The sequence below is a fragment of the Chironomus tepperi genome, unplaced genomic scaffold (assembly GCF_022539635.2).
Source record: "Chironomus tepperi strain 1889 unplaced genomic scaffold, CSIRO-AGI_Ctep_v1 contig_354, whole genome shotgun sequence".
NCBI classification, from domain to species: domain Eukaryota; kingdom Metazoa; phylum Arthropoda; class Insecta; order Diptera; family Chironomidae; genus Chironomus; species Chironomus tepperi.
The window spans coordinates 25,501-39,757 of NW_027226476.1; the positions used below are offsets into that span (position 1 = coordinate 25,501).

A 14,257-nucleotide genomic window follows, 5' to 3' on the forward strand; every position below is an offset into this window, starting at 1 on the left:
GTTTTTTTTTTTTTGATGAATCAAAACTGTCAAAATGTCAGCATCGAGTGAATAATAAGGAAATTTCATAATTTTTATTTAAACAATGGATTTTAGTCTGTTTTAAAAGCTTAACTATCAATCAGATTTAAGAAAATAGTGATGATAACTCGAAAAACTCGAAGAATACAGTGTGTTTGATCAATGAGTTGTGAAAAATTGAAGAAATTTTATTTTATAAAAAAAAAACTATGAAACAATGGCGGAAAAGCAATGAAAATAGTATTGAATTCATAAGACATTAAGTGAGAATAAGTTTATAAAAAGTGGTAAAGTGCAAGATGGAACGCGAAAAAGTTGATAAAGACAATTTAACTAAACTAGTTAATGGAAATAGTTGTGAATTTTCTAAGAAACTCACAACCTCACAACCAACAACAAATTCAAACAAGACATCACAAAATTTATCGTTCACAGAAGCGTCGTCTAATAGTTCTAGGCATGAAAAGAGTGAAAGTTCGAGAAACGATCGAGATAAACATGGCAAGAATATAAATTAATTTATAAAATTTACTAAAAGTCATTACTTACACAGTCTGTATCTTTATAGAATCTTCAAAGAGTCACAAAAAGAAAAAAAGCAAAGACAGAGACCGTGAAAAGGAGCGTGATAAAGTAAGCCAATGATCTTTATTATCAATTCTCACATTATTAATAATTGTTTATTAATTAATTCTAGGAGCATCGAGATAAAACTACAAAAACACCTAGCAAAGACGAGAGATCCAGTAAAGAAGCGAGATCAAGTAGTAAGGAAGAAAAATCAAAAAGAGATGAAAGATCCAGTCATGTAGAGGTGAAAAACATTAATAAAGATGAAAGATGTAGCAAAGAGGAGAAATCAAATCATAAGGATGAGAAATCCAGTGACGATGTAAAGTCATACAAAGAAATAAATGGAAAAGGAGTTAAAGATGCGTCAGAAGTGAACGGAAATGTAATCAATAATAACAACAAATCGATTCAAAGTAGTAAAAGTTCAATCGGCGCTTCAAAAGAATCAACTCATAATAATTTAAGTACAAAGAAAGATGTAATTAATAATAAAGAACGTTCAAATTTGCCTTTCCCGCTGTCATCACATAAGGGAAAAGACTCAAGTGTTAAAAAGCAGGATACATTCATTAAGATTGATTACTTAAAGCCATCAAAATCGGAGAAAAATCGTGAGGATGTTTCAAGAATCTTAGACTTCTCGAATAGTAAACAAGTTAACGGAATAAGCAGCAAATCAACGGAATCAACGAAACCAGAAGCAACTCCAAAAAAAGTATTCAGTAATGGAATTGAATTAACAACACCAATAAAAGTCGAAAAGGAAGCTTTCGATGAAAAATCGTCAAAAAATTTAGTAGAATCGCAAGAAAAGAAACCAATATTTGAAACTCCAATAAAAACTGAGAAAGCAGATATTAAAAAAGAACCTGGAAGTTCAGTAAAACATTCTTCGAGCAGTAAATCATCATCATCAAATCATCACAATAGCAGTAATTCACACCATAAGAGCAGCTCCTCATCATCATATCACAGTAAGGATAAAGAAAAATCATCATCTTCACATAAAAGTAGCAGCAGTAGAAGTAGTCGAGAATGTTCAAGATGCTATAAACGATCGAAAATAAAAAGAAATAATGTCGGAGTTCAAGTAAGGCCACCGCAAGAAAATTTACCAAAGCCACCGACCAGGAAGCTTGAATTTGAAGCATCTTATCGCGTAGGAATTAATAGAAATCCAGTTACTATCGATACAAATTTATCTTATTTAAAATATGGAAGATTTTATCACATCGAAGTTCATCCAAATGGCGAAGCTTCTCTTGTACATATGTATCAGGATGAATTAAATACATTAAGTAAGGAAGATCTCAATGAATTGGTTGATGAATTCTTTAATCTTGTCTTCAGTGAAGATGAAAATGGATTCGCTTATCATGTTATTGGAATTATTCATGATGCTGCTCGCTATCTTCCTGACTTGATCGAACATATGGCTGAAAATTATTCAAATTTGACAGTTAAAGCTGGCGTTATTGGTAAAAATAATGACATTGAGACATGTACAATGCTGCAATATTATGAGCAAGTAATGAAAAATTATTCAGAAGGAACATTTAGGTATGGCCCATTACATCAGATAAGTTTAGTGGGCAAAGTTCACGAAGAAGTGGGTGGATATTTTCCTGATTTACTTGGCAAACTCGAACAAGATCCATTCTTAAAGAAGTCTATGCCTTGGGGAAAATTATCAACTGTTCAAATGGATCCGAGATTATCAAACGATGGGCCAATTTTGTGGATTCGACCTGGTGAGCAATTAATTCCTACAGCTGATTTAAAGACACCACAGAAGCGACAACGAACGCGAATCAATGAATTGAGGAATTTGCAATATCTACCTAGAGCATCTGAAGCTCGAGAAGTGATGTTTGAAGACCGCACTAAGGCACACGCGGATCATGTTGGTGTGGGGTATGAACGACAAACAACTGCTGCAGTTGGTAAGTTCTAATTTCTATGAAATCTGAAAAAAATTGTTGAAAATATAACGGTCATTTGAAATTTAAACAAACTGAACGACTTAATTTAAAAATTTCAAAAAACGGTTCGAATGTTAAATATAATAATTTTTTGCTATCACAGGTGTTTTGAAGTCTGTTCATTGTGGTCAACCGTATAAATACAATCGTGCAGCTAAAGATGTAGTGTGCTTTGCTGCTCAATCTTTCCCTATTCTCGTTGAAAAATTGCAACTGGATTTGCATGAACCACCGATCTCACAGTGTGTACAGTGGATAGAAGAAGCTAAATTGAATCAATTAAAACGTGAAGGTGTAAAATATGCTCGATTTCCGCTATTTGATAACGATATATACTTTTTACCGAGAAATATTATCCATCAATTTCGAACGATTTCGGCTGTAACCAGTATAGCATGGCATGTACGATTACAGGAATATTATCCCGATCAAGAAGAAGCTGACGAAATGGCAAGCAATTATGATATAGAAACACCGCAATATAAAGAAAAACAGACACTTTTACCTCAACCATTATCAGAACAAACACCAACGAAACGATGTCATGAGAGCAAAACAAAAACGAAATCAGCAAAGAAAAAGAAAATTTCAAGAGAAAAATCGCCTGGCTATGAAAATGGTGTTGATCCTCCCGAATCGAGCGATGAATTAAAATCATTAGTAAATGATAGTGATGATGGTTGTACACCAAAAAAGAGTAAATTGGATGATGAGAGTTCAGCCGAAAAGAAGAAAAAGAAGAAGATGGATGCAGCATTTGAATTGACATACAATTTAAATCGTGACAATGAGATTAAATATACTCCTGCAGCATTAAATCCAATTCTACCGACTCCGAATGAAACTGTAAAGCTAACATTGAAAGCATCTAAGAGCGTCTCACAAGAGATTCCAGAAATTCCAAAACTGATTGAAGAAATTCCTATTGTTGCCGAAGAGGTCGAGGTAATAGAATCTGTTCAAAGTACAAATTCCTCAGATCAATCACCAGATTTTCATATATCAATTCAATCTGCTCCACATTATTCTGAGGCTGAAATTGTAACAGAATCAATTGTTCCTTTTTGCAGTCAAACTGCACCGTGAACATTAAAATAAAAATATTTTAATTAATTTAAGGAGAAAAATTTACGGTGAGTTAAAGCTAATAATTTATGCGTGCAAATTAGGCCATTTAATAATTAATAGATTATTCTTCCTTTTTCTAGTTCGGATTAAAAACTATCGATTTTGAGCACCAAACAGGAATTTTCATGTCTTTATGCATGCAATACCTCATGCTCTTTGATCTCAAAATCTATTTTATTTTGGCTATATGAAAAGAACAATTATGTTTTATATCCCTTAAGTTTCTTACCTATATCTATCATGTAGAAATGTCAGAGGATTCTTTTAAATAATTTAATTTGTTTTAAGAAAGAAAAAAATTAATTGTCCTCAAGTTGATAAAGTCACCAACGAGATAAGAGGAAGTGACTTTTTGGAGAAGAATAGTAGATCAGACCTTTAATAATACATATATTAAATTGTAAGAAGAATTTTTTTTTTCTTACACAGAAAACGAAAATTAAAAGGAATTAATTAATTAACCAATATTAAACTTATTGCAGAAATGATAGTAATCTATAATTATGCCCAGTTGTTCAATATGATTGCTTCAATTAGCTTTTCATAAACATTTTTACCGTTCTTGATTAAAAAATAGTTTATTATAGCTAATTTTGGAATTTTGAGTATGTACTTAAAAAAGGTTTTAAATTTTCTTAAATTTTTCGTGAATATTGAGTAACATCTCATTTTGCATATATTGTTTGTATTATAAAACTTGTAGAAACGAAAGATATCATTTTTTTAATCGATAAAAGACGTAAAATGAAGTATGAAAGATGGATTTAGTATCGGTATTGACTTTTTTATTCTGAAAGAAGAAATTAGACTGGAATAAAAATGGTTTTTAAAATTTAGAATGAAATTTATTGGAAAAATAGCTGAAATATTCTAAAATTCTAGCTTTCCAAGACTTTCCATTCAAAATTTAAACAAAATTTGTTCGCTACTAAACCCATAAAAACGAAATTGTATTAAAATGCTCAAATTTTGATTTTTGCACTTCACAAAACAAATTTTTTTTTCTGCAAAGAAAATGAATAAAGAAGAAAACTAAAATACCTAGCAATAGATTGTTCAACTGATTTCACAAAGGACCTTTAACATGTCAAATTTTTGATCACAATAAATGAATACCTGGGTAGTTGTTAGTAAAAACATAAAAAAAAAAGAATGAAAAAGTTACTAATAAAAATTCACTTTCTTTACACTCTTAAAATGAACAAAACAGAAAATTTTGAGTGTATTTTTTATTAATTTTTTGTAGGACCTAAAGATAGCAATTTTGAATTACAGAAAATTATTTTTTTTCTGTGTCAGAGGGTATTCATTCCTATTTCAACTAATTTCGTTCAACTCGTGATTATTTTCGTAATACTTTTTCACATTGTGAGCATGGAAGAACGTTTTACCGTATTCGTATGTTGATATCATTATGGCACAAGCAGGAGCAACTTTAGCTAAGCGAGGTATGATGCCTGCAAAGAATCCACGGAATCCCGATGTATTGTAGATATTTATAAATTGTTGTCTAGTCGTTGACATTTGTTTTTTTCTACCTCCCGTTCCATTTGCTGTATTTGTATATAGAAATCTTTCACCAAACTCAATTTGTTGATGTGTTTTAATAACATCAAATGGACATGTGATTATCGCAGCCATTGTTCCTGCCAATGCGCCACCAACGAATGATTGTACTAAATCAGGATGTGTAGTATTGTGGAATTTCTTATAAGATTCATAACATGTCCAATAAATAGCTGAGAAAGGTGTATCACGCATTATTGTTGGAACTAGACCTTTAAACAGTCCACGAAAACCATGCTGCTTTAACATCTTGCTAAATGCTGTTCCTACTTGACTATAACTCATCTTTTCTGATTGCATCTTTGTACGAATTAGTTCTAATGGATTAACAGCTGTAACAGCAAATATCCTAGCTGTACTTCCTGCCATCAATGGAATCCATAACGGCATTTTATATTCGTCTGAATTCTGTTTTGTTTGTTTCATGTGAATATCTTTTAGGTGCACGCGTAATTGTTCGTATGATACAAAATATAACACGGTTGTTGGAATAGCAAGGACAAGAGTAGGAGATAATCCACTCCATAACGTATGAATTCCTTCATTTCGTCCAATTTTCATAAAAGCATCCTACAATATGTTTAAAAAAAATGAAATTATTATGGTAGAATACATTTTGAACATCAAGATATGACTTCTTCTTACTATTGTGCCATTGAATTTCTGAATATTATTAGTCGCTGTTTGAGCACATGGACAAATGTGATCCATTAAACCGTTGCAATACAAGTAACATTTCTCTGATAGCAACAATTTATCTTGCACCTTAAACAATACGAGAAAAAATAGTGTCATTTGTATATATGGATAAGTTTCAGCTATGTTTATTCTATGTCGTCCTTATATAGAATCTTATATTTCATATTACACACCTGAAGACGTGTCTTAACTACATCTAGCGGTGTCATAAAAAGAGACGTTATCAAAGCTCCAGTCACGCTTGAACAAATTTGCTGATAGCCACTAGAAATGAGCGAAAATTGTTTAAATTAAAATCTGATGAGTTCAAACAAAAGTTAAAAATTATTAATTCAATATAAATGCTCACCGAATTCTAAATCTATGATCGTCTGCATCAAATCCATTTAATTTGTTAGTCATATCTAGCGGTAATTTAAAGTATCAATCAGTAAATCACATTAAAATTAGTTAAATATCATTTAGAATGAAAAAGTAATCATCAAAATAAAAAAATAAAAAATTGATTGTGTTAGTAACTATAATGTGTTCGTGTTAGTGTGAAACCGTTAAAAGTAAAGGAATCAGGCCTTTCACCATGTTTTGTAAAGTGAATGATTAATTAATTTCGGATTTTATTATGCCAACGTATTTTCATTAGATCTTCTGATTGGTAAATACTTCTAGCTAGTCTGGAACGCGACATAGAATAACTGTTGTCTAAAATTTAAATAAAAAAAATTCGTCAAAACTTTTTTAGCAATCTTAATTTTGAATTCTATGTGACCGTTAAATAATTTAACAAAAATCTATAGAATTCGTAAAATCAATTAATAAAATATAATAAAAAAAAGACGCAATGAAAGTTATTGACTGCGCTTTAAGAGACAAACCGTCACAAATTATTCTCATGTACGGTGTTCGCTTAGAACGTGATGACATGAATGGGACATATAATCTACGTATACATATCATATAATTCCAAAACACCTGAAAATAGGAATTGATAAACAACAAACCGTGTTTATACAGAAGTTTGAAACTCTGTAATTAATAATTCTATATTTAACTGTACACTCAAAAATTTTTTTAATCATCTTTATCTCAAAACTACCGTTAGGTATAATAAAATATTAATTAAATTAAATTAAGTAAAAATTACATATCAATTATTTATTTAACATCCTTATTACTCTGCAATGCTACAAAATGAGGTGAATTTATACTTTGAAGTATTTGCACTGTGTCCTTTTTTCCATTGGTTTCTGGATTTTGTAGATAAACACCCATCACAATACCTAAAAATAATATTAAGCCTACATGGTTATTAGACAAGAATTTCTTTGCGCAGTCTGTTGGATCGTCAATGTTTAATGTGTAGATCTAAATTATATCAAGTTAATGAAAAATGACATATAAAAAGATAAGAGTAACTTACTTGGTGTCCTATGTGTGCCGCAATAACGGAAATTGATACATAATATGGCCATGTTAGGTCACAAACTAATCCAGTAGTTATTAAGCTTGAATGCATCAATGCTGAAAATGCAGTCAACCATTTTTTTGTATCTCGTCCAAATCTTAAAGCTGTCGATTTTATACCGGCAATCAAATCATCGACACGATCTTGATGAGCATAAATTGTATCATAAATAATCGTCCAGCAAATACCAGCTGTATATAATGGCAAACATGCAGCCCAATTCACATCACCGTGCACAGCACAATATCCTAATAATGCACCCCAATTAAAAGTCATTCCCAACACAAATTGTGGCCAATTTGTAACACGCTTCATAAGAGGATAAATTATGACTAATCCTAAGGAACTTGTACCAAGTAAAATAGCATTCCAATTTAATTGTAACAGTGCCAACAATCCGAGACCTAATTGGCCACCGAGTAAGAACCAAGCATCTAAAATAGTCAATTCTTTTGTCACTAAAGGTCTTGTGCTTGTCCTTTGAACTTTTGAATCAATATCTTTATCCCACATATCATTTATTGTACATCCAGCACTTCTCATTATTATTGCACCAGTTCCAAATAGAGCCAACATTGAGAGATCAGGAAGGCATGCTGGTGATGCGCTTAAAGCTATTGACCATCCACAGGGCCAAAACAGGAGAAATGATCCTTAAGAAAGGAATTATATATATTAATTTATTAATAATTTGAATAAATCTAATGATTTATATCATTCTCATGATTTTTATAAAGAAACTAACCAATTGGCCGGTCTAATCTCGTAATCCTAACATAAGGATTTTTTCTGAATTTTTGTAGTGCATTGTCGATGAGACTATTATTTTCTGGTGGTTTCTGCTTAGCTTCATCAATTTTTATTGATTTATTATAATTAATACTACAGCTTGTAAATGGCGATGTTTTGATTAATGTGTGATGAATCTTTTTTGGTATTTCAAGCGTCTTGAATCTTAACATCTTGTCCTTCGGATTTAATCTGAATAAGCGTATTGATCCAACTCTAAATAACATCCTGCCGTTTCTTATTACCTCGTACTGATGATGAAATTTTAAATAATTTACATTAATTCTGATCGAAATAGATTACACAAGAATTTGAGTTAAAAATCCTCAAGAAATTAATTAAAAATTCATTAATTGGATCTTGTTTACTACTGCTGTATCTCTAGTTAAGTGCAACTAATATCTAGAGAAACACAATTCAGAACATTTGTAAGACCTTGTAGGACACATTTTATATTACAATTTTTTTTCTATATTCACACCGTAAGCCAATTTGTTAAGATTGGAAAATCACTTTTTTGCATTTTCCGAGAAAACTGATGTATGGCAAAAAGGTTTGTGCTTGGAATTTCACATTGTAATAAAAAAACAGGTTGTGGGGTTGAAGAGATAATCGATAATTTTGCTTTGTGTAAGCATGCAATTAAATTGATCCGTATTGCTCTATAGATGAGCTGAATAGATTTTAACCATAGTAGGAACATTCGTTGCTTCTAAAAAAGAAAGCTTAAATCCTCCAATATAAGCCTATCCGCGAGATTTTCTGTAGTACGATGTGAATATATCCGCTTTGGGTTTCTACCCAATATATTGATTCTGCTTACTTTTACAAAACGAATGTGTAAATAACTGATATTTTGACTGATTGTCAATCTATGAATTTGATCTTTAAAAAATTTGTAATTACTCGACCTTATCGAGCGACTTTAGCACATTTTTTTACGTAGCGATTAGTAATTGATTTGTAAACATATATGAATCAACCTAAAAATATTATCCACAAGTCAATTCTCTGACCTAAAAAACAAGATCCAGTAAGGTTCAAGCCACTTTCCCTACCGAAAATTAAGATCCAGTTACACTTCATACCAAGCTTCAAACAATGCATTTATAAAAATATATAACGGTTTTCTAAAATTCAAAATTTCTAGCTGTTGAAAATATTGAAATTTTTCCGCCAAAATATATTTTACATTTTATACTGAAGCCAAAAATTTATTAATTATAGTATTTAGAGATTATTTTAAACTTTTTAATTGCTCTTTAAGCCAATAAGTTGATTAAACGGAACTAATGCTACAAATCCGAACTCTCCACGATGTATAGTTTAAAAGTTTTTGTTAACAGTCGAAGTAACACACTTAAAAACGTGCTAAAAATATAAATTAAGCATAAAATGCTTTTTAGTTAAAATAAATAGAATCCAATAAGACTATTGAGTTTTGTACTTAAATCATAAATCCCTTGTAGCAAAAGAAAGTCACGACACAGTGTTATATTTGCGAAAAGGCTAAAAATCGACCAAAAGAAGAAAAAAAGGTAAAAGCCGAAAAAATATTCCAAAATAGTCAGTTTTCCAAGGTTTTCTTAAGATATTATCAAATGAAACATAATGAGTGTAAGTATAGATATCACGTTCACATTCTGTATACAAAATTAATAAGATTATTTACTATTTTATAATAGAAATTCTCGAAAAAAGAATTAGAAGAACGGCGAAAAAAGGAGGAAGAAGAAGAAGTGACAAATGTTTACAAAGATTTCATAGACACATTTCAAAATTCCACGAATTCGGCGTCAAAAGTATGGATTAAAGCTGGAACTTATGATGCAGGATCGAGAAAGGAGGATACTAAAGATAAAGGCAAACTTTATAAGCCAACGCCAAAAGGAAGTTCAAGTGATGATAAGCAGCAAGGAAGCTCTTCAAATTACTCTAGAATGTTAGCATCTGATTCGAAAAAGGATTTAACACCACAAGGAAAGAAAAAAGCACAAGAAAAAAAGAAATCTAACTTGGAATTATTCAAAGAGGAACTAAAACAAATGCAAGAAGAGCGGGAAGAAAGGCATAAATACAAACAAGCAGCAAAACATTTAATGCAAACACATATTCATAGTGTTTTAGAACATCCAGAGCCTGTTTATCGTGAAGTTCAAGAATCGCAAGGATCTTTTGACACTGGAGATCCAAATACTACAAATTTATATTTAGGAAATTTAAATCCAAAAATTACTGAACAACAATTGATGGAGATATTTGGAAAATATGGTCCACTAGCGAGTGTTAAAATTATGTGGCCACGATCAGATGAGGAAAAGGCTCGTGGCAGAAATTGTGGGTTTGTTGCATTTATGGCTAGGAAGGATGCGGAACGAGCATTAAGGAGATTAGCTGGAAAGGATATAATGGGATATGAGATGAAACTTGGATGGGGTAAAGCCGTGCCAATCATGATGCATCCAATTTATATTCCCCCAAATTTACAGGAATATGCAATGCCACCACCAAAATCGGGATTACCTTTTAATGCACAACCTTTGGGCGATATTTCAAACTTAAATATTGATCAACTGGATTTTAAAGCTTACTTAAAAGATGAAGATCAAAAGAAGGCAATTGATGAAATTCTATCAAAATCAATCGTGAAAGTTATAATCCCAACTGATCGACCATTATTAATGCTCATTCATCGAATGATTGAATTTGTAATAAGAGAAGGTCCACTTTTTGAAGCACTTATAATGGCGAGAGAAGTCAATAATCCATTATTTAAATTCCTGTATGAAAATGATAGCCCAGCACATATTTATTATCGATGGAGATTATTTTCATTGCTTCAAGGCGATACACCATCTGAATGGAGTGAAAAGGAATTTCGAATGTTTAAAAACGGATCAGTTTGGAAGCCACCAAAACTCAATTTCTTTAGTCAGGGAATGCCTGAAGAACTGATATCTGATGATGAAATGGAGCCATGCAAAGGACAATTATCTATCGCACAACGAAATCGTCTTGAGGATTTAATAAGGCATTTGACACCAGAAAGAAGTAAAATTGCCGATGCCATGATTTTTTGTATTGAACATGCTGAAGCTGCTGATGAGATTTGTGACTGCATTTGTGAGTCACTGACAAATCCCGAAACTGCCATCCATAAGAAAATTGCAAGAATTTACCTGGTATCTGATATTCTTCATAATTGTACAGTCAAAGTTCAAAATGCCAGTTTTTTCCGAAAATCGTAAGTTTTAAATTTTTAATTAAAAAATTAAAATTAAAATATCAAAGATTTACTTAGTTATTTTCTTTATTTCAATTTTAGAATGGAGAGAAATTTAGTCGACATGTTTAGAGGACTTCACGAAAGTTACAAATTGCTAGAAAGTAGACTCAAAGCTGAAGGCTACAAAGTTAGGATAATGAAAATATTCAGGACATGGGAAGAATGGACTGTGTATAGTCGAGATTTCCTTCTTAAATTACAAAATACATTTTTGGGAATTCAAATTCTCGAAGATAATCAAGACGGACAACCTGCATCTGATCACGAAGATGATATTGATGGTGTTCCTGTTCCATTAGACGGTGCAGCATTGCTTAAAGGAGCTTTAATGCGAGGAATTCCAACACCAGAACATACTGACGAAGATGATATTGACGGTGTTCCATGTAAGTTTACTAAAGTAGCATTAGCAGTAAAATAACAATCGAATATTAAAATTTTTAAAAATTTTTAGTGGATGAGAATATCGATGGAATTCCGTTAGATTCCAGTGGCAACGAACCTTCATCATCATCTGGTTTTGTAAAATCGAAATGGGAAGAATTAGATCCTGAACAAGTCGCACATCAAGCAATAACAACTTCAAAATGGGAATTTGAACCTCCGCCACCAGAACCACCAAAAATATCCTCAATTTGTAATTATGATGAAAGTGAGAGCAGTGAAAGTGACTCAGAAGATAAAAGAAAACGATTGCGTGAAATAGAAATTAAAATTGTTGAATATCAAGATGAATTGGAATCAGGCAAAAGACTACATAAGTCAGGATTTAGTGTAAGCGAGCAAGTTGAACATTATAGAAGGAAATTGCTTAGAAAAGCTGAAAAACATGATTCTGATTCTCAATCTGATCGTTATATTTCATCGTCGTCTTCAAAACGTGATAGGAGTAGACGAAGTTCCTCATCAAGTGAAAGACGGATAAAGAGGCATAGGAAATCACAATCAAATGATAGAGAGAAATACCATCGAACAAAACGCTCACGATCGAGGTCTTATTCACCAATTGTGGTTTCAAAAACAAGGTAATTACAGACAATTTAATTAGTAAAATGTCCGCATTGATGCGAAAACAGAAGCGCATTTTTCATTGATGACATGTATTCGAAATGTATTCTTATAAAAAGAACCGCTTATACTTACATAATTAATTAATTCAGTTCAATATAACATATCCAGTCAGAATGGTAGTTAGAAATTTTATTAAGGGAACCGAATCGATCTTTTTAAGTTAAGCTTAATAATGCATTTTGTTCGCTCGGGTCAATGCGTGTTAAATCAGACATCGTAGAGAGCTCAAAAAGTTTTTTTTCTTTATATACCATAATTAATGATTTTTAAATTCAAGTACAAAATTTAATGTGGGTAAATTTAGTTTAAACAATAGAAGTTTCAATAATTCTATTGTTCATTTTTGAAAAAAAAAGGTTCGTTATTTTGTAACGTAATAAGTGAACGACTTCTAACAGGATCCAGTTAACATTCAGACACATTATACTCAAAATAATAAGATCCAGTTATCATCCGGTTTTTTGAAATTGAAATTCATAGATTAATCCAATATTAATTACGTTACCACTAAAAACGAAAAAAGAAATGGTAATTAAATTCAAAAATGTTGGGCACCGACGCTGCTACGAAATAGCAGCTATCGAAGTCTCCTACTTCTGAAGCACAATACTGTAAAAAAAATTATTGTAAAATAGAGTTGCAATCTGAGACATGAACGGAAACAGTCCATCTGAAAAAAAAAATCTGCCTGTCGACAGGCGCGACCTGCGACAGGTCAGGCATGTGACAGACCAAAGAAATCTACCAGTCGACAGGTAACGATCTGTGACAGGTCATCTTTTGACAGAACCTGTCACCTCCACCTGTGGCAGGTACCTGCCATCGCAACTCTGTTGTAAAAACAATTTCCCAAGAGGAGTGAGATGCTCTCAAAGGCACTACACCTGTAACCAAGCGTGGTTGCATGTCCCTAGGATAACATTATTGCGTCTGTTACATATTGATTAACAACCATTGAATCTACATACTAAATTTTTCTTGATTTCGACAACAATCATTAAAACGTACATACTAAATTTCAAGTCATATTGTCAAAGTATATAAAAATAAGAGCTAAAATAATAGTTACATGCCCCTTAAAATAAAAAATGGCATCGGTATCATATTCAAGAACGGCCACTGAACTGAAATTTGGAAAATGCGCAAAAATTATTGAAGAGAGTGTAAGGATAAATGTTTTTAATTGACAGACATAACAAGAGAGGACGTTCAAGAAGTTTATCGATTTCACCACCTAGATCATCAAGAAGAAGATCGCCATCTCCAAGAAGATCTAATAAATCAAAGCATAAACACTAAAAATTTGCCTGAAATAATCTTAAAACTTCAAATATTTTTTTTATCTCTTAATAAATGCAACTAAAATCAATAAAAAATAAAAAAAATAATAATACCTTGTAATAACTGAAACAAAGCAATTTTCGGTACTACGAAAAGGAGATTTATAGATTGACATTCAAAAAGGAAGCATCTTCAAGAACCAGCCCAACACGACAACGCAGTTGAATCTACTGAAACCTTGACGCCATATAATCTTTGAAACACGCGAAAGAAAAATATCAAAGATAATTAAAGAAGCTTGATGTGCACCAATATTTTTACAAGTCTGGTTGACAGCATACGTTAGAGTCCGAAATATAAGAAACATGGTTACAGTAAGTATGCAAACTAATTATTGGC

The 14,257-nt window shown here is 31.8% G+C and overlaps 5 protein-coding genes across 5 annotated transcripts in view; 3 read left to right on the plus strand and 2 right to left on the minus strand.

The window, feature by feature from the left end:
- The first annotated feature begins 34 nt into the window (after positions 1 to 34).
- LOC139094386 (uncharacterized) lies at positions 35 to 13,905 on the plus strand. Its single transcript, XM_070645425.1, has 9 exons — positions 35 to 522; positions 590 to 654; positions 719 to 2,537; positions 2,680 to 3,659; positions 9,690 to 9,758; positions 9,906 to 11,464; positions 11,546 to 11,892; positions 11,961 to 12,531; positions 13,768 to 13,905. Exons 1-9 carry the CDS (start codon positions 321 to 323, stop codon positions 13,874 to 13,876), a joined length of 5,721 nt encoding a protein of 1,906 aa, XP_070501526.1. The 5' UTR covers positions 35 to 320; the 3' UTR covers positions 13,877 to 13,905.
- LOC139094248 (solute carrier family 25 protein Shawn-like) lies at positions 4,879 to 6,475 on the minus strand. The gene is made up of 4 exons (XM_070645234.1): positions 6,319 to 6,475; positions 6,143 to 6,233; positions 5,916 to 6,035; positions 4,879 to 5,840 (listed from the first exon to the last, which is right to left on the minus strand). The coding sequence occupies exons 1-4, from the start codon at positions 6,369 to 6,371 to the stop codon at positions 5,022 to 5,024; spliced, it is 1,083 nt and encodes a 360-aa protein (XP_070501335.1). The 5' UTR covers positions 6,372 to 6,475; the 3' UTR covers positions 4,879 to 5,021.
- On the minus strand, positions 7,091 to 8,691 carry Coq2 (ubiquinone biosynthesis protein COQ2, mitochondrial). Its single transcript, XM_070645228.1, has 3 exons — positions 8,177 to 8,691; positions 7,387 to 8,084; positions 7,091 to 7,331 (listed from the first exon to the last, which is right to left on the minus strand). Exons 1-3 carry the CDS (start codon positions 8,445 to 8,447, stop codon positions 7,122 to 7,124), a joined length of 1,179 nt encoding a protein of 392 aa, XP_070501329.1. The 5' UTR covers positions 8,448 to 8,691; the 3' UTR covers positions 7,091 to 7,121.
- The window catches only part of LOC139094244 (melatonin receptor type 1B-B-like), a 131,577-nt gene continuing 126,073 nt past the window's right edge, over positions 8,754 to 14,257 (plus strand). Inside the window, exon 1 of the mRNA XM_070645226.1 lies at positions 8,754 to 8,773. The gene's annotated coding sequence lies outside the window, so the exon portion shown is untranslated. The remainder of the gene's footprint in view (positions 8,774 to 14,257) is intronic.
- Positions 14,103 to 14,257, plus strand: part of LOC139094243 (uncharacterized) — a 36,206-nt gene continuing 36,051 nt past the window's right edge. Inside the window, exon 1 of the mRNA XM_070645220.1 lies at positions 14,103 to 14,232. The gene's annotated coding sequence lies outside the window, so the exon portion shown is untranslated. The remainder of the gene's footprint in view (positions 14,233 to 14,257) is intronic.

Excerpts from the sequence above, each read along its gene's own strand:
- LOC139094386 (XM_070645425.1), top strand. The coding sequence starts at position 321 with ATGGAACGCGAAAAAGTTGATAAAGACAATTTAACTAAACTAGTTAAT. Across the intron at positions 655-718 it reads GTGAAAAGGAGCGTGATAAA|GAGCATCGAGATAAAACTAC; the intron begins GTAAGCCAATGA and ends AATTAATTCTAG. Across the intron at positions 12,532-13,767 it reads ATTGTGGTTTCAAAAACAAG|ACATAACAAGAGAGGACGTT; the intron begins GTAATTACAGAC and ends TTTAATTGACAG.
- Coq2 (XM_070645228.1), bottom strand. The coding sequence starts at position 8,447 with ATGTTATTTAGAGTTGGATCAATACGCTTATTCAGATTAAATCCGAAG. Across the intron at positions 8,085-8,176 it reads GAGATTAGACCGGCCAATTG|GATCATTTCTCCTGTTTTGG; the intron begins GTTAGTTTCTTT and ends TCCTTTCTTAAG. Across the intron at positions 7,332-7,386 it reads CGGCACACATAGGACACCAA|ATCTACACATTAAACATTGA; the intron begins GTAAGTTACTCT and ends GATATAATTTAG.
- LOC139094248 (XM_070645234.1), bottom strand. The coding sequence starts at position 6,371 with ATGACTAACAAATTAAATGGATTTGATGCAGACGATCATAGATTTAGA. Across the intron at positions 6,234-6,318 it reads GATCATAGATTTAGAATTCG|TGGCTATCAGCAAATTTGTT; the intron begins GTGAGCATTTAT and ends GCTCATTTCTAG. Across the intron at positions 6,036-6,142 it reads TAGTTAAGACACGTCTTCAG|GTGCAAGATAAATTGTTGCT; the intron begins GTGTGTAATATG and ends GTATTGTTTAAG.